The 26,677-nt window shown below is 44.4% G+C and overlaps 1 protein-coding gene across 1 annotated transcript; it reads left to right on the top strand.

Moving 5' to 3' along the window:
• The first annotated feature begins 223 nt into the window (after nucleotides 1-223).
• On the top strand, nucleotides 224-26,458 carry NOX1 (NADPH oxidase 1). The gene is made up of 13 exons (XM_058196993.1): nucleotides 224-346; nucleotides 6,385-6,480; nucleotides 7,706-7,816; nucleotides 9,250-9,334; nucleotides 11,352-11,494; nucleotides 12,433-12,614; nucleotides 14,217-14,355; nucleotides 14,944-15,036; nucleotides 15,842-16,077; nucleotides 16,984-17,146; nucleotides 20,313-20,459; nucleotides 22,438-22,562; nucleotides 24,822-26,458. The coding sequence occupies exons 1-13, from the start codon at nucleotides 302-304 to the stop codon at nucleotides 24,946-24,948; spliced, it is 1,692 nt and encodes a 563-aa protein (XP_058052976.1). The 5' UTR covers nucleotides 224-301; the 3' UTR covers nucleotides 24,949-26,458.
• Nucleotides 26,459-26,677: the final 219 nt, after the last annotated feature.

Genomic DNA, 26,677 nt, shown 5'->3' with positions numbered 1-26,677 from the left:
TTTTAATAGAATTATGAAATGGGTCAGGATAGCCATCTTAGTGACCATCCACTCTACATTTGCAAGGGACAAAAGACATTATTTCCTTTTCTGAACCCTGCAGGGAAAAACCCAAGCCAGCCTCCTAGGTTGGGCTGGACTTAAGATGCTACGTTTCCTCCTAAGACTAAATCAATAAAGATAGAAAACCAGTTAAGGTGTAACTAAGAAGCAGGAAGGACGAGCGGGATCAAAGCAACGTGATCCCACTTCAGAGCCAGACAAGAATTGGCCAAAAGCAACTGGTCTATGAGAGTCCAGGATGGGGAACTGGGCCGTCAACCACTGGTTTTCACTGCTGGTGATCGTAAGTTCTGCTTTATTATATTTGGGACTGGATGGAAAAATGAAGGGCAGGGCCAATGCTTACTTCAAGGGGCTCCATTTAATGTATGGCAAATAAATTATCTGCAAAAGGCCCCTGGTTCAACCTTAGTTATAAAAAAATGGTACCAGTTTCACCGGTTTGGTAAACATGGGATGGAGTAGCAGTTGTCAGAAGTTCTAAAGTTCTACTTGAGTTCTACTCAAGCTGCAAAGGGTGAACAACCTTTGATGGTGAAGAGGTTTTTATTTCTTTTAATTTTGTTTTGTTATTCTCTGTATCTATAGATCTCTAGATACAGATACATAGGTAGGTCTGTATCTATGATGTCATCATGTGCTGGCCAATTTGGCTTAAACGTTTTAAGGGTGGGGGTTTTTTTTAGGTTGGGAAACTTTTCTTAGTGCATTTAAAGAATACTAAGACTATATGTCATGTTCATATCTCTATATCAATCTCTATCATCTATCTATCTTCTATCTTCTATCTGTCATCTCTCTCTCTCTTTCTCTCTCTCTCTACCTTCTACTGTCTATCTATCTATCTATCTATCTATCTATCTATCTATCTATCTATCTATCTATCTATCTATCTATCTATCTATCTATCTATCTACTATCTTCTAACTTCTGTTTATCTATCTATCTATCTATCTATCTATCTATCTATCTATCTATCTATCTATCTATCTATCTATCTATCTTCTAACTTCTGTTTATCTATTTATTTATTTATCTATCTATCTATCTATCTATCTATCTATCTATCTATCTATCTATCTATCTATCTATCTATCTATCTATCTATCTATCTATCTATCTATCTATCTATCTATCTATCTATCTTCTATCTTCTATCTTCTATCTTCTGTTTATCTATCTATCTATCTATCTATCTATCTATCTATCTATCTATCTATCTATCTATCTATCTATCTATCTATCTATCTATCTAAAGTAATGAGTGGAAACTAATCAAGGAGAGAAGCAACTTAGAACTAAGGCGAAATTTCCTGACAGTGAGAACAATTAATCAGTGGAACAACTTGCCTGCAGAAGTTGCGAATGCTCCAATGTTGGATACTTATTTGTCTGAAGTGGTGTAGGGTTTCTTGCCTAAGCAGGGGGTTGGACTAGAAGACCTCCATGCTCCCTTCCAATTCTGTTAATCTATCTATCTATCTATCTATCTATCTATCTATCTATCTATCTATCTATCTATCTATCTATCTATCTATCTATCCATCCATCCATCCATTTCTTTTATTTCTGTTTGGAAAGTGCCAGGAAATCATATTGTGATGGTTGGCACTCAAGGTTGACAAGGTCTATTGTGCAATCCTAAATTGCATTAACAGAAGGATACAATCAGTAGTGGGTTTCTATTTCCACGCATGCACAGAGACGTCTGGGCAGGTGGGCAGAGCCTCTCGCTGCTGCTGCTACCGGTTTGCCTGATCTGGGGTGAACCGGTAGCAACCCACCCCTGGATACAATCAAGATCAAGTGAGGTATTCTATAAAGCCTTAGTAAGACCACACCTAGAATACTGCATCCAGTTTTGGTCACCACCCTATAAAAAAGATGTTGAGACTCTAGAAAGAGTGCAGAGAAGAACAACCAGGATGATTAGGGAACTGGAGGCTGGAACATATGATGAATGGTTGCAGGAACTGGGCCTGGTTAGTATAGTGAAGAGAAGGACCAGGGGAGACATGATAACAGTACTCCAATATTTGAGGGTCTGCCACAGAGAGGAGGGCGTCAAGCTATTTTCTAAAGCACCCGAAGGCCAGACAAGGAATAATGGATGGAAACTGACCAAGGAGAGATTCAACCTAGAAATAAGGAGACATTTTCTGACAGTGAGAGCCATTAACCAGTGGAACAGACGTTGCCTTCCGAAGTTGTGGGAAGCTTCATCACAGGAAGCTTTCAAGAAGAGACTGGACTGCCATCTGTCAGAAATGGTATAAGATCTCCTGCTTGTTGGGGGGGTTGGACTAGATGACCTACAAGGTCCCTTCCAACTCAGTTAATCTGTTAACTGCGCTGAAGCCTCTTTGTGTCACCCAGTTAAGCTTCTGCTTCCTAACTCTTTTGTTGAAATGTGGGTGTGATGAAATAACAAAGTTCTAAGTACCTTCCAAGCATGGTGTAAATAAAACCAATAATGGAATCAATGACCTACTTATTTTCATGAAGAGAATGAGAGAATTAGTCAACCGTAAAGGATATGGTACAAACTGGAGCCGACGTTTCAAGTCATGAAATATAATGAGAGGCCTATAGAGATTCTCAGTCATGGTTGTCCTTGGTGCTTTTCCAGTTGTCAAAGGTGCTTTTCCAGTTGTCTCCTGAAAAAAACACCTTTGAGACAACTATGACCTGGATGATTGAGAATCTCCACAGACTTTTAGCTACACAATTTGGGATGAACACCCTTGGAATGGTGTGGGAGTAGGAATGGATTTCCAGAGGAAAAAAATTGCAGACTACAGGAATCATTTGCACTACTCAGCTGACCCTGAGGACACAGATAAACCTCCAAGTGCTTCAATGACCCTCTAAAAAGATGCAAATGACCAGCTGTCTGCAAGGAAGATAAATCCTTCCATTCCCCACTATCCTGCCAGAGCTGAAGAAGCTTCTTGGATGAGAAGAGAAATGTCTTCGAAAGAAAAAAAAAGTCCAGTTGTCTCCTGAAAAAGCACCTTTGGGATATAGTGAGAGGCAAACTACTACCTAGGCAATACAGATGTATAGGGAGAATGGACAAGCGGGTTAAATGCAGATGGACTGCTGGATCTAGTCCTGATGTGTTTGTTCTCCTATGCTGTGCCATGGGTTTATGACGTGATTGTTTTGTTTCCCCAATGTACAGATCTGCACATGGCTCACTGCATTGAGACTCTCCATAGACATAGCAATAAAGGTGCTTAGTTTCGCCTCACGGGCAGTGGTGGGATTCAGCCAGTTCGCACCACTTCGGGAGAACCGGTTGAACCAGGCCGTGGTGTGGCTCAGGCTGTAAGACAGCCTGTTATTAAACACAGCTGCTTGCAATTACTGCAGGCTCGAGTCCCACCAGGCCCAAGGTTGACTCAGCCTTCCATCCTTTATAAGGTAGGTAAAATGAGGACCCAGATTGTTGGGGGGGGCAATAAGTTGACTTTGTATATAAATATACAAATAGAATGAGACTATTGCCTTACACAATGTAAGCCGCCCTGAGTCTTCGGAGAAGGGCGGGATATAAATGTAAATAAATAAATAAAAAACTTTCTGAGCAGTTTGGCAAACTGGTTGTTGGAAGAAATTATTAGGGCAGAGAACCGGTTGTTAAATTACTTGAATCCCACCACTGCTCACGGGATGTGTTTATTTGACCTATCGAATTTCAAAGTTGGTGCCTCTATTTTACTCTAGTTCTCAGGTACAGAGTTAATAATATAGCTCTGGGTCTTGTAAACAACAGCCCATCATTCAAAGAAATATCTACATATCTACAGACCCCCCTCACTCCTGGACATAAGCTGTTCCAACTTCTTTCCTTAAGATGTTGCTATAAGGCATTGCACATCAGAACAACTAGACACAAGGAAAGTTTTCACACACTCTCTCTCGCACACACACACCAACGCCATCGCTCTGCTAAACAACTAATTCCCACAACACCGTCAAACTACCTAGTAGAGCTGTAGTACTATTATCCTTCTCATCTTTCCTATTACCTATTTCTGAATCTTTGTTGCTTGTATCTTACGATCTATATATTAATTGTTTTATTTAGTATCCTAGTACGATTTATGTTGATTGCTCATTTAGTACTCTATGACCATCACAAAGTGTTTTATCTTATGACTTATGATGAATGTATTTTTATGGTGATTACGATCATGATTTATCATTTGTTGCTTGTATGTACACTGATAGCTTATGCGCTGGAGATAAATTCCTTGTATGTCCAATCACACTTGGCCAATAAGGAATTCCTTCTCTCTCTCTCTCTCTCTCTCTCTCTCTCTCTCTCTCTTTCTTTCTTTCTTTCTTTTCCTTCCTTCCTCCCTCCCTCCCTTCCTTCCTCTCCTCCTCCTTCTCCTTTTCTCTCTCTCTCTCCCTCCCTCCCTCCTGTGGCAAATACAGCCACAGTATTGCTGCAACTGTGACATTTATTCTTATTTGTGTGTGTGATTTATTATTAGGATAGGATAGGATAGGATAGGATAGGATAGGATAGGATAGGATAGAATTCTTTATTGGCCAAGTGTGATTGGAATTTGTCTTTGGTGCATGTGCTCTCAGTATACATAAAAGAAAAGATACCGATTAGAGTGAACTATAGTTAGTCTTATTCTTTCCTTTTTAGTAGCAACATATTTTTCACTCATTTCCTCATACTTTGCACTGCAGGAATCTATCTGGCAGATGGTTGTCATCCAACTGATTTTTAAAAAACACATTTCCTCTTCTTTTAAAATTCTGAACTTGTGTTCACGTTAGACTACATGGGCTGGGATGAGGAAATGGAAGGGTTTTAAAGTCTGCCTAGAGAGATTCAGGACCATTCCATTAATGATTTTACGGAAATTTGCATTCGTTCTTGTGAGCAGCTAAGCACTTAATGCTAATAATGAAAAGAAGGTTTTGCCAGAAAGCAAAATGGCTTCCTCCTCGGGTGATCCAATATAGGGAAAGAAGATGCAGAAAGAAAAAAAAAACCTTGCCGAATTTTGTCTTTCTGGTCTCTCCGTTCTGATTAAGTGTTATCTGTGCTTTGTCAGCAGCCAGAGGATTTTATTTTATTACTGACAGATTAAAAAAAAACACAAGTTCTAGGAGTTTACAGCATTAAAAACATGAAAACCGATAAATGCACACAGTGATCAGAGAAACCCCCCCCCCCCATAAATGTTATTTTGAAAGACTGGAAAACTTTATAGGGACTGTTTGTTAAAAGAAAGACTGACTTGTATTTGGGAACTAAAAAGGATCAAAGAGGGGAAAGAGTAAAATGACAACCGCTTAATAAAAAGAAAGGTGGAAATCCTTCCTCCCTCCCTCCCTTCTCATTAAGACCCTTCCTTCCTTCCTCCCTCCCTCCCTCCCTCCATTCTTTCTCTCCTTCCCTCTCTCCCTTCTCATTGACATTTCCTTCCTCCCTCCCTCCCTCCCTCCCTTCTCATTAAGACTCTTCCTTCCTTCCTTCCTTCCTTCCTTCCTTCCTTCCTTCCTTCCTTCCTTCCTTCCTTCCTTCCTTCCTTCCTCCCTCCCTTCTCATTAAGACCCACCCTTCCTTCCTTCCTTCCTCCCTCCCTCCCTCCCTTCTTCCCACGTCCTTATTTTTCCTTTAATTTCTATGCTTTTATTGCATTCAAAAATGAATAAATGCAATTCAAAAATGCACGCAAAACTGCCATATGTTGCCATACAACAATGGGCAAAAAAAAAAATGTTGACCATCTGTTACCCTAAAAGAATGCTTAATATCTGTAGATCTCTTGCATGAAATGTGACCTGAACCCTTAGGTCTATTTCATAGACAATGCTAAAAATGTGTTTAGCTCAATTGTGACTTATCTGAATTGAGGCAAGAAAACTATTCATGGTTGGTGTGTTGTCATGTATACTGATGTTTCCCCCCCCCCTCAAATAGAATAGAATAGAATAGAATAGAATTTTTTATTGGCCAAGTGTGATTGGACACACAAGGAATTTGTCTTGGTGCATATGCTCTCATCAAGGTACAACATTTACAACACAATTGATGGTCAATATATCAATATAAATCATAAGGATTGCCAGCAACAAGTTATAGTCATACAGTCATAAGTGGAAAGAGATGGGTGATGGGAACGATGAGAAGATTAATAGTAGTGCAGATTCAGTAAATATAATAATGCTTAATATATAGATTATCTCATTTCAAAATATTCCTGAATGTAATTGTCTTCCTTGTCAATGAATGGCTGAGATTGTAAAACTGAACGCATGAAATGATTTTTCTCCTTTCTTTCTTAGGCTGCTTGGATAGCATTGAATATATACCTGTTTGTGACGTATTTCCTGATATTTGATAGAAGTGAACAGTACTATTACACCAGACAGATTCTTGGGGTGAGCATCAATTTGGCATCTCATAAGCTTTCGATCTCCCTGCTGTAGACTTGAATTTTTTTAACCTAACTGGAGGGGGAAAAAAATTATACTTCTAAATAGGATTAAATTGTACCTAGATTTGCGTCAAATGTATACAGGTAGTCCTCGATTTAAGACAGTGGTGAAATCCAAATTTTTTTACTACTGGTTCTTTGGGTGTGGCTTGGCAGGTGCGGTGTGGCTTGGTGGGTGTGGCTTGGTTGTGTGGCAGGGGAAGGATATTTATTTATTTTATTTATTTATTTATTTATTTATTTATTATATTTCTATACCAACCTTCTCCTGAAGGACTCAGAGCGGTTTACAGCCATATTAAAACAATTTCTACAAACATTAAAATAAGATAAAATAAAATATTTAAATTTGGCTGACACTATAAAACCCATCTAAAACTCCCAATTAAACTATCAGGCCAGTCCTGCTTGATGAAACAGCCATGTTTTCAGCTCGCATCGAAAAGTCCGGATATTGCAAAAGATATTGCAAAATCTCCATTCCCACCCCACTCCAGGGGAAAGATACTGCAAAATCTCCATTCCCACCCCACTCCAGGGGAAGGATACTGCAAAATCTCCATTCCCACCACACTCTTGGGCCAGCCAGAGGTGGTATTTGTGGGTTCTCTGAACTACTCAAAATTTCCGCTACCGGTTCTCCAGAACCTGTCACAACCTGCTGGATTTCACCCCTGATTTAAGACCACAATTGAGTCCAAAATTTCCATTGCTAAGCTAGACAGTTGTTGAGTGAGTTTTCAGGTTTCAGAGGCTGAAAAAAGCATCAGAAACGAAGCTTCAGAAAATAAGCCTCCAAACAGAGCTTCAGAGGCTTTTTTTCTGAAGCTCCTTTCAGAAAAAGTTTTTTTTTCTGAAACAGAGTTTCAGAAGTTTCAGAGGCAGGGGAAAAAAAGCAAAAAAAAAAAAAAAAAGCAAGGCACAGAGCTCACAACCAAGGAACCTGTTGCTAAAATTCACCTCTGGGAACAGCTGATTGGGGGTATTCCGGGAGGCCGATCCATCTGCCAATCAGCTTTTTTCTTATTTTCCTCCCCAAAAACTAAGGTGCATCTTATACTGTGAAAAATACGGTGTATGGTATATAAAATGTACCTATGTAAAATGTAAGAAGTTTATATATGGTATATAAAATGATGCCCAAATGGTCTTCTCCTTTGCCTTTCTAGTCTGCGCTGGCTTGGGCTCGGGCTTCGGCCAAGTGTCTGAACTTCAATAGTCTGTTGATCCTGTTGCCCGTTTGCCGGAATCTCCTCTCCTTCGTAAGAGGCACCTGTCGGGTGAGCAAGAGGCTGAGCTCGTGGTATGGTGTACTTAGTCCTGGCTGTTGGGTGGGCACTGGGAATCCAGCCGGTGGCTAAAAGATACCTTGTGGAAGATTACAAGGGGGTATCGTTTATCTCTGAATCATGTTTCAGAAAGGTGGAACGACTCCATTTCCAGATTAAATGATAAGGAAATATGGCTAGAACCAGGGGTGGGCTGCTGGGGGTTCGCAGGGGTTCAGGAGAACCTCTAGCTAAGATTCTGTGCAGTTCAGAGAACCCCCAAATCCCACTCCTGGCTGGCCCTGCCCACCCTGACCCTCCCCTGCCAGGAGTCCTCACGTGGCCCATTTTGGATGCAGGTAAGTGCAGGGCGCACGTGGGAGCTCAGGGAGGACGAAAAAGGGGGATACCGGAAGTTTGAGAAGATGGGAAATGGGCCTGTTTCCGGCCTCCAGAGCCTGGGGAGGCTGTTTTTGCCCTCCTGGAGGCTCGAGGAAAGCCTCCAGAGCCCAGGGAGGGCAAAAATGCCCCCCACTGCCGTGGTGCAGGAGGCTGACTAGGCCACGGCCACCATGGCCCCTCCCACCCAGCAACCGGGCAGAGAACCCCTTGCTAAAATTTTTGAAGCCCCCCCACCCCCCCGGCTAGAATGTTGACCATGGATAGCTCTCCAGATGGTTACTTGGTCTCTATTCTATAGCTGTCTTGGGAACTACAGTTTAGCAAAATTTGAAGGGCCACAGAGAGCCTAGTTCCTGGGATAAAACTCACTTAGAGGTGGTTGTTACCAGGAAGCAACCTGGGATCCAGGGGCTGTATGAAGTCCTTCGATTTCATTTTCCCCTCTCCTTCCTATTGGGAGCTAGAATAGCTTTCCAACGCAATTTGTTGTTGTTAGTTGCAAAGTCATGTCCGATCCATCACGACCCCATGGACAACGTTCTTCCAGGCCTTCCTGGCCTCTACCATCCTCTGGAGTCCATTTAAACTCATGCCTACTGCTTCAGTGACTCCATCCAGCCACCCCATTCTCTGTCATCCCCTTCTTCTTTTGCCCTCAATCTTTCCCAGCATTAGGCTCTTCTCCAGGGAGTCCTTCCTTCTCATTAGGTGGCCAAAGTACTTCAGTTTTATCTTCAGGATCTGGCCTTCTAAAGAGCAGTCAGGGTTGATCTCCTCTAGGACTGACTTGTTTGTTCGCCTTGCAGTCCAAGGGACTCGCAGGAGTCTTCTCCAGCACCCGAGTTCAAAGGCCTCGATTCTTTGACACAATATGTGCCTCAAAACAGAGCAACAAAGAGAGGGGTGTCTTGAAGTCCAACTTATGTCCAGGAACGCTGGCTAGATGGGCTTGGCCCTGATCCAAACATGAGGCCTATCCTCATGTTTTATTCTCCTACAATTGAAGAGTTCGGCTGTTCCTGACTTTTGCTTTATCAATTCAGTGTTGCAGGCGCACCATGAGACGGCAGCTGGATCATAACCTGGCCTTCCATAAACTGGTGGCTTACATGATTGCTCTTCATACAGGTAGATGGAAACATCTGGGAAAGTCTAAAAAGAATGCCGTGGAAAAGGAATGTTTTGCAATATTACGTTGCTGGCTCTGATGCAAAGGCTTCCCTTAAATTTGCAGCACAAGTGCATAAAACAAGCCTTTGTGGTGACATGATGATGCACCTTCCATTGTTTTGGTGTCATGGCAGGAGTGGGCTGCTGGGGGTTTGCAGGGGTTCGGGAGAACCTCTAGCTAAGATTCTGTGCAGTTTGGAGAACTCCTAAATCCCACTCTTGGATGGCCCCGCCTATCCTGCCCCTCCCAGGAGTCCCCATGTGGCCCGTTTTGGATGCAGGTAAATGCAGGGTGCACACGGAGGCTCGGAGAGGGCGAAAAACGGGCCTACTGAAAGTTCGAGAAGGTCAGAAACTGGCCCATTTCTGGACTCCAGAAGGCCTCCAGAGCTTGGGGAGGCCTTTTTCGCCCTCCAGGAGTCTCGAGGAAAGCCTCCGGAGCCCAGGAAGGGCAAAAATGCCCCCCCACCATGGTGCAGGCCATGCCCATCGTGGCCACATCCACCTAGCAACTGGGCAGAGAACCCCTTGCTAAAATTTTTGAAGCCCACCCCTGTGTGATGGGGATGGGGATGGAGGCTGTGTCAATGTTTACGGGACCGCCTGCTGCCACCGACTACCTCCCACCGACCCGTACGCTCTCACAGGGAGGGACTCCTTAGGGTGCCGTCCGCCAGGCAGTGCCGACTGGCGACACCCAGGGGAAGGGCCTTCTCTGTGGGGGCCCCCACCCTCTGGAACGAGCTCCCCCCAGGATTACGTCAACTTCCTGACCTTCGAACCTTCCGCCGCGAGCTTAAGACACATCTATTTATTTGTGCAGGGCTGGCCTAGGGTTTAATTTTAAAATTAATTTTAAACGGGGTTTTGTATTTTTTAACTATAGTTTTAAATTTGGCCTAATGGAATAAGTTTTTTAAATGTTGTTTTAACATGTATTTATTTTATACTTTATGTTTTATAAGGCTGTAAACCGCCCTGAGTCCTTCGGGAGATAGGGCGGTATAGAAATTTGAATAATAATAATAATAAATAATGTGACTTTCTCCATAACTACACATTTGCAGGCAATGGTATGTTCTGCATTCACATCACACGCAGAACCCCTAATTCTGCACACAATTGCTTAATTGTGGTTAATTGAAAACATCACAATTGGTTGGGCACATCTGAGACACTGAACTATCAACCCTGATTTGCAAACTAGTGCACAATGTCTGGGTTCAAAGTTCACACAAGATACCAAAAAACAAAAAGGAAACCACGTTACAGCTTACTGTGTTGACCGAGTCCCATCTTGGCCCTTAAAAAAAGGTCTTCTTAAAAATCAAATTTGAAAACTTTTTTTTACATTCTGAGTGCTTCTTGTGCTCAAAACCAGTAGTAGGATTCAAATAATTTAATAACCAGTTCTCTGCCCTAATGACCAGCTGGGTAGGCATTGCTCGGTGGTCATGTGACCGTGTGGGTGTGGCCAACTCAACATCACTCACGTTGATGGGCGCTTCGCCTTACCTGTTACAATGTAATAAGGGTTAACCAGGGAGGCAGTTTCTGTAAGCAGGGCAATAAAGATTAGGCTAGAAACACCACCAGAATGTTTCCTTCCTGCCTTCCTTACAGGATTAGCCCTGTAAAGTGAAAATACACAAAATAAGATTTCTTCCAACAACCCGTTCTCCGAACTGCTTAGAAAGTTAACAACCGGTTGTCCCGAATAGATGCGAACCAGCTGAATCCCACCACTCCTCAAAACCCAGTGTGACTTATTGTCATTTCCTTTTCGGAACTAACATTTGGATTTGAACCTTTTCAACTAATGCCCTTTCAAGTCTTTAGTTCAAATTATTCTACATTATAATTAAGATGTATGGGGTATTAAGAGGTTTTGGACTCAATCCACTGTCTGGGTTGGGGTTTCCCCCCCACCCACACACACAATTCAATAAATGGTTTGCCTTGTGCTCTTTTCAAGCGATTCACGTCATTGCTCATTTGTGCAACGTTGAGTGGTACATCGATGCTCAGCAGAAAACAGATGAGAGCTTGCCTTTCATCCTGTCCCACCTTCACAAGACGGATGGTTTGTGGTTGAATCCTATCCACTCCAACTCGACAGTAAGTGCGTCACCGAATCAATAATTTATTTCTGAAAATAAAATTACTTGAGAGCCGTTGGCTAAATCGGAGAGTAACAGGAACAATCTGATTTTATCTGTAACGTTGGTTCATGGAATTTAGGAGGATTGTCTGTGCTTTTTTTAACCTGGATACAAAATATGAGATTTGCTTGACACCGATGCTTTCTTTGCAGTCTGTTTTTTCCTCATGTCTTTTGCTGAGGTACACTCAGGGGTGAAATCCAGCAGGTTCTGACAGGTTCTGGAGAACCGGTAGCGGAAATTTTGAGCAGTTCGAAGAACCGGTAGCGGAAATTTTGAGCAGTTCGAAGAACTGGTAGCGGAAATTTTGAGTCGTTCAGAGAACCAGCAAATACCATCTCTGGCTGGCCCCCAGAGTGGGGAGAGAATGGAGATTTTGTAATATCCTTCCCCTAGAGTGGGGTGGGAATGGAGATTTTGCAGTATCCTTCCCCTGCCACGCCATCAAGCCACACCATGCCCACCAAGCCACACCCACAGGACTGGTAGTAAAAAAAATTGGATTTCACCACTAGTTACATTGGGTCGATATTCTAATTGGCTTTTACTTTAAAGGATCAATGTCTTAAATATGTGCATTGAACAGCATTTTTTTAAAAAAGAAGATGCCATTTTGAAACCTTGTTTTAAATTTTTGGTTTGGTAGGTATTTTTGGTATGCCTTGGGTATGTTTAAAAAACTGGACACCATCTCTTTCAGCGATGGTATTTTTTAAGGATGTTTGATTTTTGACGGTCATTTTACTCCGTTACAATTTTGTTATACGGGCCAGGTTTCCTAAATGTTATGGGATTCAAATTCTCCAGGTTGGGAGGATCCTAGGTTGTTCGAATACACCCCAGGGACATGATCTACTATGTCTTTGTGTGACTTCACCTTCCTTGCTCTTGCAGATTCCTTTATATGTAGCGTTCACCACCATTCCAGGCCTGACGGGTGTAATCATCACTTTGGCACTTATTCTCATGATCACTTCTTCCATGGAACAAATCCGCAGGAGCTATTTCGAAGTCTTCTGGTACACCCACCATCTCTTTGTCATCTATTTTGCTGGCCTCGTCATCCACGGGATCGCGTAAGACACCAATGCTTTAACAGATGGCAGGATGGGCTAATTCTACACACACACACACACACACACACACTCACACACACACACATGATGGGTTAATTATTTATACACACAAATACATACATACATACACATACGCATGCCCACACCCAATTTTGATTGATTTAACCACTTTAATAAAAGAATTAACAAAAATTGAAATAGAACCAAAAAATATTTACAGATACTTCACATCCTGGACATAAACTGTTTCAACTCCTACCCTCAAAACAACGCTATAGAGCACTGCACACCAGAACAACTAGACACAAGAACAGTTTTTTCCTGAAGGCCATCACTCTGCTAAACAAATAATTCCCTCAACACTGTCAAATTATTTACTAAATCTACACTACTATTAACTATTCTCATAGTTCCCATCAACAATCTCTTTCCACTTATGACTGTAACTTTGTAGCTGGTAATCCTTATGATTTACATTGATATATTGACCATCATTTGTGTTGTAAATGTTGTACCTTGATGAAGGTATCTTTTCTTTTATGTACACTGAGAGCATCTGCACCAAGACAAATTCCTTGTGTGTCCAATCATACTTGGCCAATAAAAAAATTCTATTCTATTCTATTCTAAAAGAAGAAGAAAGAGAAAGGGTCTGTGGAATTCAAGAAGGGTTGGACTTCGACTGTTTGTGGGAAAGTAGTGATTCTGTTGTGTCTTGCCCGCTCTCACTGCAGCCGGGGTCTTCTTATCTGCTTCCGAACGCTGAAGAATGTCCTAGTATGCCTCCCGGCCCCAGCCCTGGCTCCATGCCCAGACAGGCTGAGGAGGAGGGGGCACCTCCCGGCCCCAGCCCTGGCTCCATGCCCAGACAGGTTGCGGAGGAGGGAGCACCTCCCAGCCCTGGCTCCATGCCCAGGCAAATGGAGCAACTAGACCCCTCCCCCTCCCCCACAGCATGTGAGCCTGAGAGAGGTTTATTACCAACAGCTGCCGACTGGAGTGACCCTCGCTTCAGAAGAATTGATAGGCGGCGGTGTCAGAAGGAAGGGAGGGGCAGGCCTGGATAAGTGCTGAGTCATGGAGCCACACCCCATGGCCTATATAAAGGATCTGCTTTCTGGCAGTCTCTGAGTCAGGCAAAGTCGAACATATCTTGCTGAAGTCACTTTCTGGTCTGCCTGACTTGAGGACTTTGCTAGGACTTTGGCAGAGCTGCAGAGGCAAGCCTGATTCGGATTTCCCTGACCCGGCCGTCAGAGGAGGAGTGGGACATGACAGATTCTAGGCCAGGAGTGTCAAACTTGTGTCGGCACTGCATTGTCATGTGACATATCGGGACTTTTTTCCTCTTCGCTGAGGTGAGGGCGGGGCCAGCACGGGATGCATCCCGCCCACGGGCTGTGAGTTTGACACCCCTGTTCTAGGCTGATGACTCCTTTAACTCCGCCCTCCAGCTCTGCCTTCTCTTCTCCTACAGGGTGAGGGTGAGGACGAGGCATTGTCATAGCAAGCCACTTTCCCCCACTACTTAGCCACTGAATCCTTTGGGAATTTGCTCCTGGGAAAAGCAACAATTCAGAGGGTGCCCTTTTGTCTCCACAGAGGTCTTGTTCGTGGGCAAACGGCTGAAAGTCTGACGAAGAATAACCCCAAGCGGTGTGCGCATCACCCTACCCAGTGGGGCCGAAACAGCAGCCGTCACTCTTGTGAAGTGCCTGAGTTTGGAAGTATTCCGGCTGAGGTGAGAACATCATTGGTGATAGTCTGTGCTGTGATGGAAGGTAATGAGGAGGTAGATTCCCAGCAATGAGGGGTCCTATCCCATTAAAGAAGACCCGGTGAGAATTTTGCTTTGGATTGGTTGAGTCAGTTGCCTAAGCTTGGCATCAACCCAATGTGTACTACTACTACTACTACTACTACTACTACTACTACTACTACTACTACTAATAATAATAATAATGAGTTGGAAGGGACCTTGGAGGTCTTCTAGTCCAACCCTCTGCCCAGACACTTGATGTTACACCACTCGACGTTAACCAAAATGTCGTCCACCCAGCCCCATCCCAAAAGCTGAACTTCCTGTTACATTAAATGTAGCTATCACTTGATTGGGGCTTGATGAGTTATAAAGTTACGGTTTATGGCTTGGTATATTGGGGAAAACCCAGACAATGATGGTAAAAAGAAAGCTGTGGTTTAACATAATGTATGAATTCAGCATAAGGAAGTACACTAATTCTGGAGATCAAAAAAGAGCAGGAGAAAGTCCAGCTTTTCTGCAGGATGGTCCTTCTTATTGTACTTTGCTTGGTTCTTTCTTTTCAAGTCCTGGAAGTGGGTGCTGGCACCTATTATTTTCTATGCATTTGAGCGAGCCCTGAGGATTTGGCGTTCCTGCCAGAAGGTGGTTATTACAAAGGTAGGTGTTGGGTCTTTCTCCAAATCTACTCAGCAGCTCTCACCTAAATACAGTTGAGGGAGAGAGGGAGAGACAGAGAGAGAGAGACAGAGACAGAGACAAACAGAGAGAGACAGACAGAGACAGAAAGACACAGACAGAGAGAGAGAGGGAAAGGGAGACAGAGATACACACACACACACACACACACACACACACACACACACAGAGAGAGACAGACAGAGTCAGAGAGAGGGAGGGAAAGGGAGACAGAGATACAGAGAGAGAGAGAGAGAGACAGAGACAGAGACAGAGACAGAGACAGACAGAGTCAGAGTCAGAATCAGAGAGAGGGAGGGAAAGGGAGACAGAGATACACACACAGAGAGAGAGAGAGAGAGAGAGAGAGAGACAGAGACAGAGAGAAAGAGAGACAGAGACAGACAAAGTCAGAGTCAGAGAGAGGGAGGGAAAGGGAGACAGAGATACACACACAGAGAGAGAGAGAGAGAGAGACAGAGACAGAGACAGAGACAGAGAGAAAGAGAGACAGAGACAGACAAAGTCAGAGTCAGAGAGAGGGAGGGAAAGGGAGACAGAGATACAGAGAGAGAGAGAGAGAGAGAGAGAGAGTTCCTCCCCAACCACCTCACTGGCCGAATCTGCTGCCAGCTCCACCTGCGGGCCACAACAAGAGAAGAGTCAGGAAAGGCTCGATCTGTCTTCCTTGCAAGTCTCCTCAGTGTGGGGAGAGGATACTACACGTGGCGAGTGGGATTCAGCGTATCCCCACTGGGTTTGCTCACATTGGAAATCTTGTCTTCAGGTCATCATGCATCCCTCAAGAGTCCTGGAAATTCAGATGTGCAAGGCAGGTTTCAGCATGGAAATCGGACAGTATGTGTTCCTCAACTGCCCCACCATCTCCTATCTAGAGTGGCATCCGTTCACTCTCACCTCTGCCCCAGAGGAAAACTTCTTCTCGGTCCACATTCGGGGGGCAGGTGATTGGACCGAGACCTTGATTGACACCTTGCAGCAGCCAAACACATCGATGCCCAGGTGAGCAGAGAGGGCGACATGAGTAGCTGTGGTTGGTTAGTGTTGTGTCCCACTCCTCCGCTGACAGCCGGGTCAGGGAAATCCGAATCAGGCATGCCTCTGCAGCTCTGCCAAAGTCCTAGCAAAGTCCTTCCTTCTGTTGCCTCTGCCTATCAAGTCTTCTGACACGAGGGTCACTCCAGTCGGCAGCTGTTGGCAATTGACCTCCCTCAGGCTCACATGCTGTGGAGGAGGGGGAGGGGTCTAGTTGCTCCGTTTGCCTGGGCATGGAGCCAGAGCTGGGGGCTGGAGGTATTTCCTCCTCTTCAGCCTGTCTGGGCATGGAGCCAGGGCTGGGGCCGGGAGGCATACTAGGACATTCCTCTGTGTTCGGAAGCAGATAAGAAGGCCCCGGCTGTGGTGAGATCGGACGAGACACAACAGTTAGCCTCACTTTAATTTCTTGAATAAGTCCCATTTGGATAAGCTTTGAAAACGTACAAACTTTTCACAGTTCATATTTTGTTTTGTTTGGCCCAAAGCATTTAAATATATCCGAAAAGTCCCAGGGTCCAAGTCCAGTTTGTGGAACTAAGCTCATCTGCTTGTTTAATGGCACGGATGGCATCAGCTTGGCTTTTTATAATCTATCATCTTCTTTTAATTGACCCCATAATCCCTAACGGGGTGGAGTCTGGGCAGCTGAATGGAGCTGTGTGTTTACTGGCCAGATGCCCTTCCTGTTGCCAATGCGGAGTTATATTCAGTAGACGTATTCTCATCGTGCCCAGAGTGAGAAATATCTGCCTCTACCTAGGATTGAACTCACAACCTCCTGATGGTGAGATGAGAGCTCCACCTCTAGACCTCCGCACCACTCAGCTATGAGAGCAGAAAAATCAAAACGCTGTTTGCTCGTCTTTTCAGGATAATGGTGGACGGTCCTTTTGGCACAGCCAGTGAAGATGTCTTCCAGTATGAGGTGGCCATGCTGGTGGGAGCTGGAATTGGGGTGACTCCCTTTGCTTCGGTACTGAAATCCATCTGGTACAAGTTCCAGCACGGTGTCCAGGAACTTCAAACCAGAAAGGTAAACTCAGTTGGCTTCTCCACAACCTGTTTACAAGTAGTCTCTAGTTTATAATGCCTTGCAGGCTTAAACCAGAATCAGCGTTATCTCGTTTCTCCAGAAAGATAAAAACAGAGTTGGACATTGGGCTCTTCTAGACCAGGATTGTCCACTGCCAAAAGTTCTCCAAGATCAATAAATTTTCCCAGCCTTACTTGCCTGGAGATTGAATGTGGAATCTACCACATTTATTGACTTATTTATTAAATGTATATGTTACCTATTGCACTACTAGTGTGACTCTGAAAGGCTTAGAAAACGATAAAAAAAATTAAATAGAAAAGCATAAGGAAAAGAACAGTATCAGCTATTAGGTAAAGGTAAAGTAAAGTAAAGGTAAAGGACATACGTGCTAGTCGTTCCCGACTCTAGGGGGTGGTGCTCATCTCCATTTCAAAGCCGAAGAGCCAGCGCTGTCCATGGTCATGTGGCCAGCATGACTCAACACCAAAGGTGCATGGAACGCTGTTACCTTCCCACCAATGGTGGTCCCTATTTTTCTACTTGCATTTTTTACATGCTTTCGAACTGCTAGGTTGGCAGAAGCTGGGACAAGTAACAAGAGCTCACCCCGTTACACGGCAGCACTAAGGATTCAAATTGCTGAACTGCCGACCTTTCGATCGACAAGCTCAGCGTCTTACCCACTAAGCCACCGCTTATTGATTGATTGATTGATTGATTGATTGATTTTTCAGATTTATATACCGCCCTATCTCCCTAAGGACTCAGGGTGGTTCACAGGCAATTAAAAACAAACATATAAATACAATTTAAAATCAGACATAAAAAACTTATTCAATAGCCAGATTAGTAAAAACAATATAAATACTAAAAACCCCATTAAAACCAATAAATTTAAAAACTAACCCAGCCCCGCGCAAATAAATAGGTGTGTTTTGAGCTTGCGACGAAAGGTTCGGAGGTCCGGAAGTTGACGAAGTCCTGGAGGGAGTGGGTGGGAGCCCCCACAGAGAAGGCCCAGAGGGTGGGAGCCCCCACAGAGAAGGCCCTTCCCCTGGGTGTCGCCAGACGGCACTGCCTAGCCGACGGCACCCTGAGGAGTCCCTCTCTGTGAGAGCGGACGGGTCGGTGAGAGGTACTCGGTAGCAGCAGGCGGTCCCGTAAATAACCCGGCTCTATGCCATTAAACAAGATGATGAAGGCGACGACTCTGCAGACACCTCCAGAGTTTAGTTTTATAATAAATAAATTTAAATAAACCGGTTTGGATAATTAGGGCTTTACATTCCTGGAGCTACAGTAAATGTGTAACCTTTTATCTTTACTACGCTCAGTAAAACTCATTCACATACACAGAGAAACGCAGGCACCCTTGACATAGTGGTAGCAGCAGCAGCAACAATAATATTTTAATACTGACAGCCTATGCTGTTTTACTTAGAAACAGTTTGGGAGTAGCAGTTCGTAACTTCTACCTGAAGTAAACACTCCTCCTCTCTACTCTCTCTTTTTTGGGTTGCTAATGTAATCAGTTTTTGTAATGGTGTCAGCAAATAAAAGGATGCTTACTAAAAAAAAAGTGTTCTGTCCCCCTCGCCTCAGTCCGAGCGATGACTTAATTAGCTGGCAACTATCAGCTTCTGGCAGCAAACTAGCGAGCGTCTGCCAAGTGTCTCTGTTATCTCTCTTGATGCCGATGAGTCAACCAGGAACAAACAGTACTTCAGCTCTAGTTAAGCAGTTGATTTGCTTGCCACGAAGTGGTATAGCAGCCCTTGCTGCTTTTATATCCTGTGGGGTGTGGTTCCATGACTCAGCACTTCCTAGGCCTGCCCCACCCCTGCTTCTGTTGTTCCCGCCTCTCCTGCTTATGAAACCTAGGGTCCAGCCAGGCCTGATTGCCATCAGCTGGGTCTGGAGGCATGGCCTGGGGGGGAAAGAGTCAGGGGATGGAGGCCTCGTTATCTCCTCCACCTGGCCTGCCTCTGGCTCCTGGAGTTGAGCCAGGGAAGCCGGTGCTCCCGAGGTAAGTCCTGATGGCCCTTCCCCCACACTTTCCGAGTCACTTTCTGGCAGGGGCCCCGGCTCGGGGGGCACAGACACAACAAAAAGAAAAGAAAAGCATAGCTAAATGTCTATGACTGATTCTCAGTCACCCAGGTCACAGTTGTCCCAAAGGTTTTTTTTTTCCCCAAGTGGCCACTGGAGTTTCTTGTTTTTCTTTGAAGATGTTTCACTTCTCATCCAAGAAGCTTCTTCAGCTCAGAGCTGAAGAAGCTGAAGAAGCTTCTTGGATGAGAAGCGAAACATCTTCAAAGAAAAACAAGAACGTTCAGTTGTCTCTTGAAAAAGCACCTTTGGGGCAAATAGAAAAGCAAATGACATTAATGAAATAAAGACTAAACGACTCCCTGCAAACATCTTCTCTATTACTCAGCCAACATTGCCTTCCATCCAAACTTTTACAATTTGGTAGCATTGGTTCACCCAACCTGCTTCTGTATTTCAGTTAAACACTTATTGGGTTATGCACTTTCTACATGCCAAAGTTGAGGAGTATTCCCTGAGTTTCTTTGAGGTTTTGTGTGCTGTGAAAAACTGAGTTGGTTTGGGGTTTGATGGTCCACATAAAAATGGGAAATCGATGCAGTAAGCAAGGCAAACGTGTTTGTTTGTTTGTTTATTTATCAAGAACGTATTAGGTAATAAGTATAAACATGGATTGGATAAATAAAATAGATATAAATAGAGAAAACAGTAGGACAGGGACGGTTGGCAACCTGGTGCTCTTATGCACACTCCTTAGAGACCTCTTAGGAATTGGGTGAGGTCAACAGTAGACAGTTTAAGCTTAAAGTTTTGGGGGTTTTGCGATGAAACCACAGAGTCGGGTAGTGCATTCCAAGCATTGACCACTCTGTTGCTGAGACATATTTTCTGCAATCGAGTTTGGAGCGGTTTACCTTGAGTTTGTATCTATTGTGTGCTCGTGTTGTGTCACCCAAAAGTTGTACTTCTCTCTGATCGCAACATCTTTCAACTTTGTTGTTGAAAAAAAGAAAAGATCTTAGCGTTCTGATTCGGAGGGTGCAAACTGGCGTTTTAAAGCACGTTGCCGTTTCCATCTTCTTCTTCTTTTTTTCTTTCTCGCGTGGGCTGCAAGATTTACTTCTACTGGGTTTGCCGAGAAACGGGATCATTTGCCTGGTTCAAGCACCTCCTTTCCTCCTTGGAGCAAGAGATGGAGGGATCTGGCAGAGCAGATTTCCTGAGCTATCATCTCTACCTCACAGGCTGGAACAGAAGCATGGTGAGTTGGAGGGCTAATCTATGTGCCAACTGTCTTATTCTGGTCAGTAAGCTTATTGACTTATCGCTTGGCACTTTCAAGAAAGTCGTTTCACAGTCTTCTATCCGAGCCGGAAACTCAGAACAAAATGCATTGTTCAAAGTTAGTTTGTGTTGTGACCGAGGCCCAAGTAGCGATTACTAAACACAATTCAGTCCTCAACAGACTTATTTTATTAAAACAGCTGAGAATTAATTCATTCTCAGCTTCGTCCAAAACAAAATTCTTCAGAACCAGTCCATCAGCCTTATCAGCAACCTTTGATGTCTTTGGCAACGTGCCAAAGGCTTTTCTTGGCAAAACCCCCACAAAGTTCAAGAGATGCTGACAAGAAGCACGGAAATCAATGTTGCTTTCCTGCGAAGAATCTAATGGCTTGTTGCTGCTCTTTTAAGCCTTAGGGGAGGGGCCAATCGTCTTCTGGCCTTACTCCCAAGTTGTCCTTTTTTCTTCAGCTGCTCCTGCCTTCTGGCAGCTCTTCGCATGCGTGCACTAGGAACAGGCTCCTCCTGTTCCTCTGCCTCTCTACTGTCCACCTCTGGAGTCTCCGGAGTCCATGCATCGCTCCCAGATGGCCCTGACCCCATCTCTGCCTCCGATGCAGAATCCTTGTCTGGGCCTTCTCCTGACTCCAGGACTGGCCCATTGTCCTCCCCAACCTCCTCACTGTCTGACTCTGTTGCCAGGTCTGCGGGCTGCTGGCGGACCACAACAATTTGTTCAGTTGCTTTACCAAATAGGTCAGGGGTTGCTTTCACAGCTCAAAGTCTTATAAAACCATCTTAAAAGATAAAATAAAAAGTTGGAGGTGAAAAGGCACATATTTGACTTCTAAAAGGAATCAAGCCAAGATTTCTGAGAAAGGGACTTCACACATGGGGCTTTACTACTGAGAAGGCCTATCCTCCAACAGTCTCTGGGTTCACATTTGAAGGAGCTTTCAAGATTTCTTGGAAATAACCTTCAGGAAGGGGTGGTATATTAATAAAAGACTGTAATCCTTGACTTACAGCCACAGAGGCCAGCATTTTCATTGCTAAGCATGGTAGTTGTTAAGCAAGCCGTGTCTGATTTTTCAACCTTATTCGCCATGGTTTTTCCTCCATTGACTTTTCTTTTATTTTACAAACCAGGATTTGTAGCTTACTGAACACAGAGAACTGGTTATTCATTTAGCAAACTGCAAGGAAACAAATTAAAAGAGTTTATGTGTGGGTAAAACCTCCTGCTTGGTTGGTTTGCTTGGCCTAAATGCGTTTGTATGAAGAGGTTCATCATTAGGTTATTCCCATGAATAGTGGAGAACACCCTGAGCCATTCGAAGAACTGGAAAATGTGTGTTCTGTCCCCCTCGCCTCAGTCCGAGCGATGACTTAATTAGCCAGCAACTATCAGCTCTGGCAGCAAACTAGTGAGTGTCTGCCAAGTGTCTCTGTTATCTCTCTTGATGCCGATGAGTCAACCAGGAACAAACAGTACTTCAGCTCTAGTTAAGCAGTTGATTTGCTTGCCATGAAGTGGTATACTGTAGCAGCCCTGCTGCTTTTATATCCTGTGGGGTGTGGTTTCATGACTCAGCACTTCCTAGGCCTGCCCCACCCCTGCTTCTGTTGTTCCCACCTCTCCTGCCTACGAAACCTAGGGTCCAGCCAGGCCTGATTGCCATCATCCGGGTCTGGAGGCGTGGCCTGGGGAGGGAAAGAGTCAGGGGATAGAGGCCTCATTATCTCCTCCACCTGGCCTGCCTCTGGCTCCTGGAGCTGAGCCAGGGAAGCCGAAGTCCTGATGGCCCTTCCCCCTCACTTTCCATGTCACTTTCTGTCAGGGGGCCCGGCTCGGGGGGGCGGGCGCAGTTTTAACACAACAGTTGAGGAGAATGTTGGGAGTTGCTGTGGAATTTTGACTTTGACCAATTTTTCTTTCTTTGTTGGGGAACTAGGTTGGCCATGCGGCTCTCTATTTTCAGAAGTCCACCGACATGGTGACAGGCCTGAGGCAAAAAACCTCTTTTGGGAGACCCATGTGGAATAATGAATTTTCAGCAGTGGCGGCTGCACATCCCAGGTAAGACATAGCCTTTCAACCAAGTTAAGCTCTTTTCTTCTCATCTAACCTAGTAGCAATTCTTCCAAACAGTAACAATTCCCCCCCACCCCACACACACTTTCCCAGGATTTCTGGAAGAAACAAAACTGCCCCATTATTTGCTAGCTGAATTTTGAAAAGTGGAAATGCACTTCCAATATCTGGGATTGAACGCCCAGATGCTCTTATCACTGAGCGGGTCTAGGACTGTTTGTCTTGGCTGCTGCTGCTTCTCTGCCGGTGTTCCTCCCTCGGGAGATTCTGTGCTGACTATTCTCCTTGGCTGACACGCCTCCACTGATTCACCCTGGGCAATGGGCCACGGCCACTCCGTCCATGCTTTGGCGTGGCCCATACGCAGGAGGCTTTTTCGATGACTGGGACAGTTAGCCCCCAACAAATCAGCTAGAGGGGGCGGAAGGAAGGAATTCTTTAGAGTTAATAGAAATCCAGCGAAAGGAGAAAGATGTAAATGAATTTGCCAAAATGCCTTCCTCCCTCTCTCTCTCCCCCCGCTTTGGAGTATGGATCAAGAGGTGCCCTAAAGCGTGGATTTCATCCCAGAGAAACAAATCGGCTAGAGAGGGTGGAATGGGCCGCACCGAAGCGTGTGGGACAGAGTGGCCGTGGCCCATTGCGAATCGGTGGAGGCGTGACAGCGGAGAATAGTTCATGGAGAATCACCCAAGGAACTCTGGCGGAGGGGTGGCCAAGGGTACGAGACGAACAGTCCCATTCCACACTGAGCTAAGGTCTCTTCTCTCGAACATTGTGGACAGGGAATCAGTACCCTGGACAGCTCTATATCAAACCTGTTCGTAATGGATCAAACATTTATCTAGTTAATCTTTTATTTACATTTGCATGGCCTACAAATTTACTTTAAAGAATGCGGTTTCCGTTCCGGATACATTTGCCCCATAAGCTAACCCCATTTTAGAAGACATGTTCTCTCCTTTATGATAAAGAAGGAATGTACAGTATATAATAATTGCCATCTGTAGTTTTTATAGGTAATTGTATTATCTATGCTTTCTTGAACAAGCTAAAGCCAGTCCTGTCTGAAAAATTGTGGCTTGTTTTTCTAGTCTAGTTTAATTCCTAGTCTCTCCTTTGTCTTATCTGTGGTCTTGTATGTTAGATGGACACAAAAGTAGGCTACCAACAAGCCGGGAAGTCATAAACCAACTTATTGTTGATGTCTGCACATTACACCAAGCCATAGCTGTTAATCTGTAAACAGAAAAAAATCCTTCATTGACTTAAAGAAACCATTCACTCAATTTGCCCATCACCTAAAGACAAACCCACCCACATGGTTTAGTTCAGGGATCTCCAACCTTGGCAACTTTAAGCCTGATGGGCTTCAATTCCCAGAAAGCCCCAGCCAGCAAAGCTGGCTGGGGAATTCTGGGAGTTGAAGTCCTCCAGGCTTAAAGTTGCCAAGGTTGGAGACCCCTGGTTGAGTTCACCAGCCAATGTTTTAATCTCTCCAGCTAACCACAGGGTGCCATCTCTTCCTGTCCCTTAATAAAATAATTATGTCAAACCTGCCAAGATATGCAAATCCCACTTTATGCTGCTGTTCTGATTTAGGCTTCCTTAGAAATTAAACAGCACAAACTTAATCCCAGCAAAGCTCTTTTAATTCCTACGGCTGTAAATTACTTTCATTTACAGTCTTTCAGAGGAAGGTTATCAACACCCCACATATCTCACGTGGAACGCTGCCAAAGAGCTAATGTCTAGACGGAGGGCAAGGCCAAACTTGGCACAGAGTCACAAACAGAATTTTTAAATCTTGAATCGGCCAGATGAACCAATTGCTTCCTGTAAAAGCTCACATCCCGTTTGCTTCTTTTATGCCTTATGGGAGGGGCCAATCATCTCCAAGCCTTACTCCCAAGTCGACCCCGTTTCCTTAATTGTTCCTGTCTCCTGGCAGCTCTGTGCATGCGCACACTGGGAACAGGCTCCCGCTGTTCTTCTGCCTCGCTGATGTCTGACTCCGGAGACTCCGGAGGCAGCAAAGAACTACCAGATGGCTACGACTCAGAGCCCTTGTTGGAGCCTTCGCCAGACTCCAGGGCTGGCTCACGTTCCTCCCCAACCTCCTCACTGTCCGAATCTGCTGCTAGCTCTGCTGACCGCTGGTGGGCCACAACAGTTGCTTCCAGAGCCCAGCAGTTTCCAAAAATGTTTATTCCAACTGATTTGTTATTTTTATCCTTATCCTAGGTCTGTTGTGGGTGTGTTCTTGTGTGGACCAGAGCAGCTGGCAAAAACTCTGAGAAAGTACTGCAGTCAGCACTCTAGTCTGGATCCCAGAAATGTCCAGTTTTATTTCAACAAGGAGAACTTTTGAAATACCAGGACCCAAGTCAGAAGGGGAAAACCATTAAACGCCTCGCTAAAACGAAATGATGACTATCAGACCAGAGTTTGCAACTTTTAACAAGCAACGGACACTTCTTTCAATTTTGCATATTGCCAGGATAATTTTTTTCTATTTTTTTTTAAAGTTTAAATAGACAAAATGTAAACTTAAAAAAAAACAATGCTGGGAGCCTATTAGCACTACTAAATTGGCACACTGCACTGCCATCTGACTATATTGATAAAAGCCAATCTTTTAGTGAATTGTGAGTTCAGGATCAACGTACAAGTTTTTTTTAAATTGCTTTCTGGCAAAAAAGCGCAAACTTTTTTGTATTGATGACAGACAATTTAGGGACAAAAAAAAATGTTCAAATAACTGAGCCTGGGAAATGCTGTCCTTCCCAAAGCTGCAAGTAAAAAGAATGGCACATTCAAACCTTTGATTCTTGCTTCCTCCGGCAAACGCCCATCTCTTATTTTGACCGCTGTATACTAAAATCTATGCTGATGTCACATCTTCAAAGCTATAATCAACTCAAATCTTCTATTCAGCCAGAGTCAACATTTCCCAGATGTTGCCCTTATTTTATTTTATTTTATTTTTTGCAAGGGCTGCAGCCTGCAGACCATATTTGAGCAATCACTTTGTGTGAATGGATTCCTCTTGTGGCGGGAAATTGCAAGGGTGCGACATGACAGGTGCATAAACAGCAATCAGATCAGGAATTATTCCGATGCTAATGTTAAATGTTAAGGGGTTGCAATGTATTCTGAGCAGGCTTTTGAATGGCGCAGAGTCAGGAAAATGGTTTCTCTGTAATGTGCCCGTTTCCTGTGTTAGAATGCTACAGCAGCTGAGCTATCATCTGATTTGCTTACTGGTGGTTTAACTGCTGCTAGTTGGTATGAACAGCCAATTCTGATTTCTTCGTTAAATCAGGGCAATGAAACTGCGCCGCAGAATAGCCTTGGGCTATTTTGAACACCTAGATTTCAGCAGCTCTCTTCCATCAAGAGCCGTGGTGGTGCAGTGGTTAAGAGTCCAGTATTGCAGGCTGACTGCCTGTTGCCAGCAGCAGTTTGGCAGTTCAAATCTCACCGGCTCCTTCCCTCCAATAGCTATTGCTATAGTTAACTCTGTCCACCGGCAGCAGTTCAATCCTGGCTGGCTCAAGGTTGACTCAGCCTTCCATCCTTCCAAGGTGGGTAAAATGAGGACCCAGCTTGTTGGGGGCAATAGGCTGACTCTGTAAACCGCTTAGAGAGGGCTGTAAAAGCACTGTGAAGTGGTATATAAGTCTAAGTGCTATTGCTATTGCCTTTCCTTCTTTCCTTCTGTTAGAATTCAATATTGCAGACTAATTCTGTTGAATGCCAGCAGTTCAATCCTGATGGGCTCAAGGTTGAATCAATCTTCCACCCTTCCGAGATGGGTAAAATGAGGACTCAGATTATTGGGGGCAATAGGCTGACTCTGTAAACCGCTTAGAGAGGGCTGTAAAAGCACTGTGAAGTGGTATTTAAGTGCTACTGTTATCTCCCTCCCTCCCTCCCTCCCTTTCCTTCCTTCCGCTTAGAATGCAGTATTGCAGGCTGACTCTGCTCACTGCCAGCAGTTCGATCTTGGTGGCAAGATGCTGACTCTGTAAACCACTTAGAGAGAGCTGTAAAGCACTGTGAAGTTGTATATAAGTCTAAGCACTACTGCTCTCGCC

This window comes from Ahaetulla prasina, chromosome 11 (genome assembly GCF_028640845.1).
Source record: "Ahaetulla prasina isolate Xishuangbanna chromosome 11, ASM2864084v1, whole genome shotgun sequence".
Taxonomy (NCBI): Eukaryota; Metazoa; Chordata; class Lepidosauria; order Squamata; family Colubridae; genus Ahaetulla; species Ahaetulla prasina.
This window is presented reverse-complemented; position numbering and strand designations above follow the sequence as displayed.

What these genes read in the sequence shown, in the direction of transcription:
- NOX1 (XM_058196993.1), top strand. Translation starts at nt 302, where the DNA reads ATGGGGAACTGGGCCGTCAACCACTGGTTTTCACTGCTGGTGATC. An exon ending in CTCGTCATCCACGGGATCGC is followed by an intron (nt 12,615 to 14,216) that starts GTAAGACACCAA and finishes TTGTCTCCACAG; the next exon opens with AGGTCTTGTTCGTGGGCAAA. An exon ending in GTGGCGGCTGCACATCCCAG is followed by an intron (nt 22,563 to 24,821) that starts GTAAGACATAGC and finishes TCCTTATCCTAG; the next exon opens with GTCTGTTGTGGGTGTGTTCT.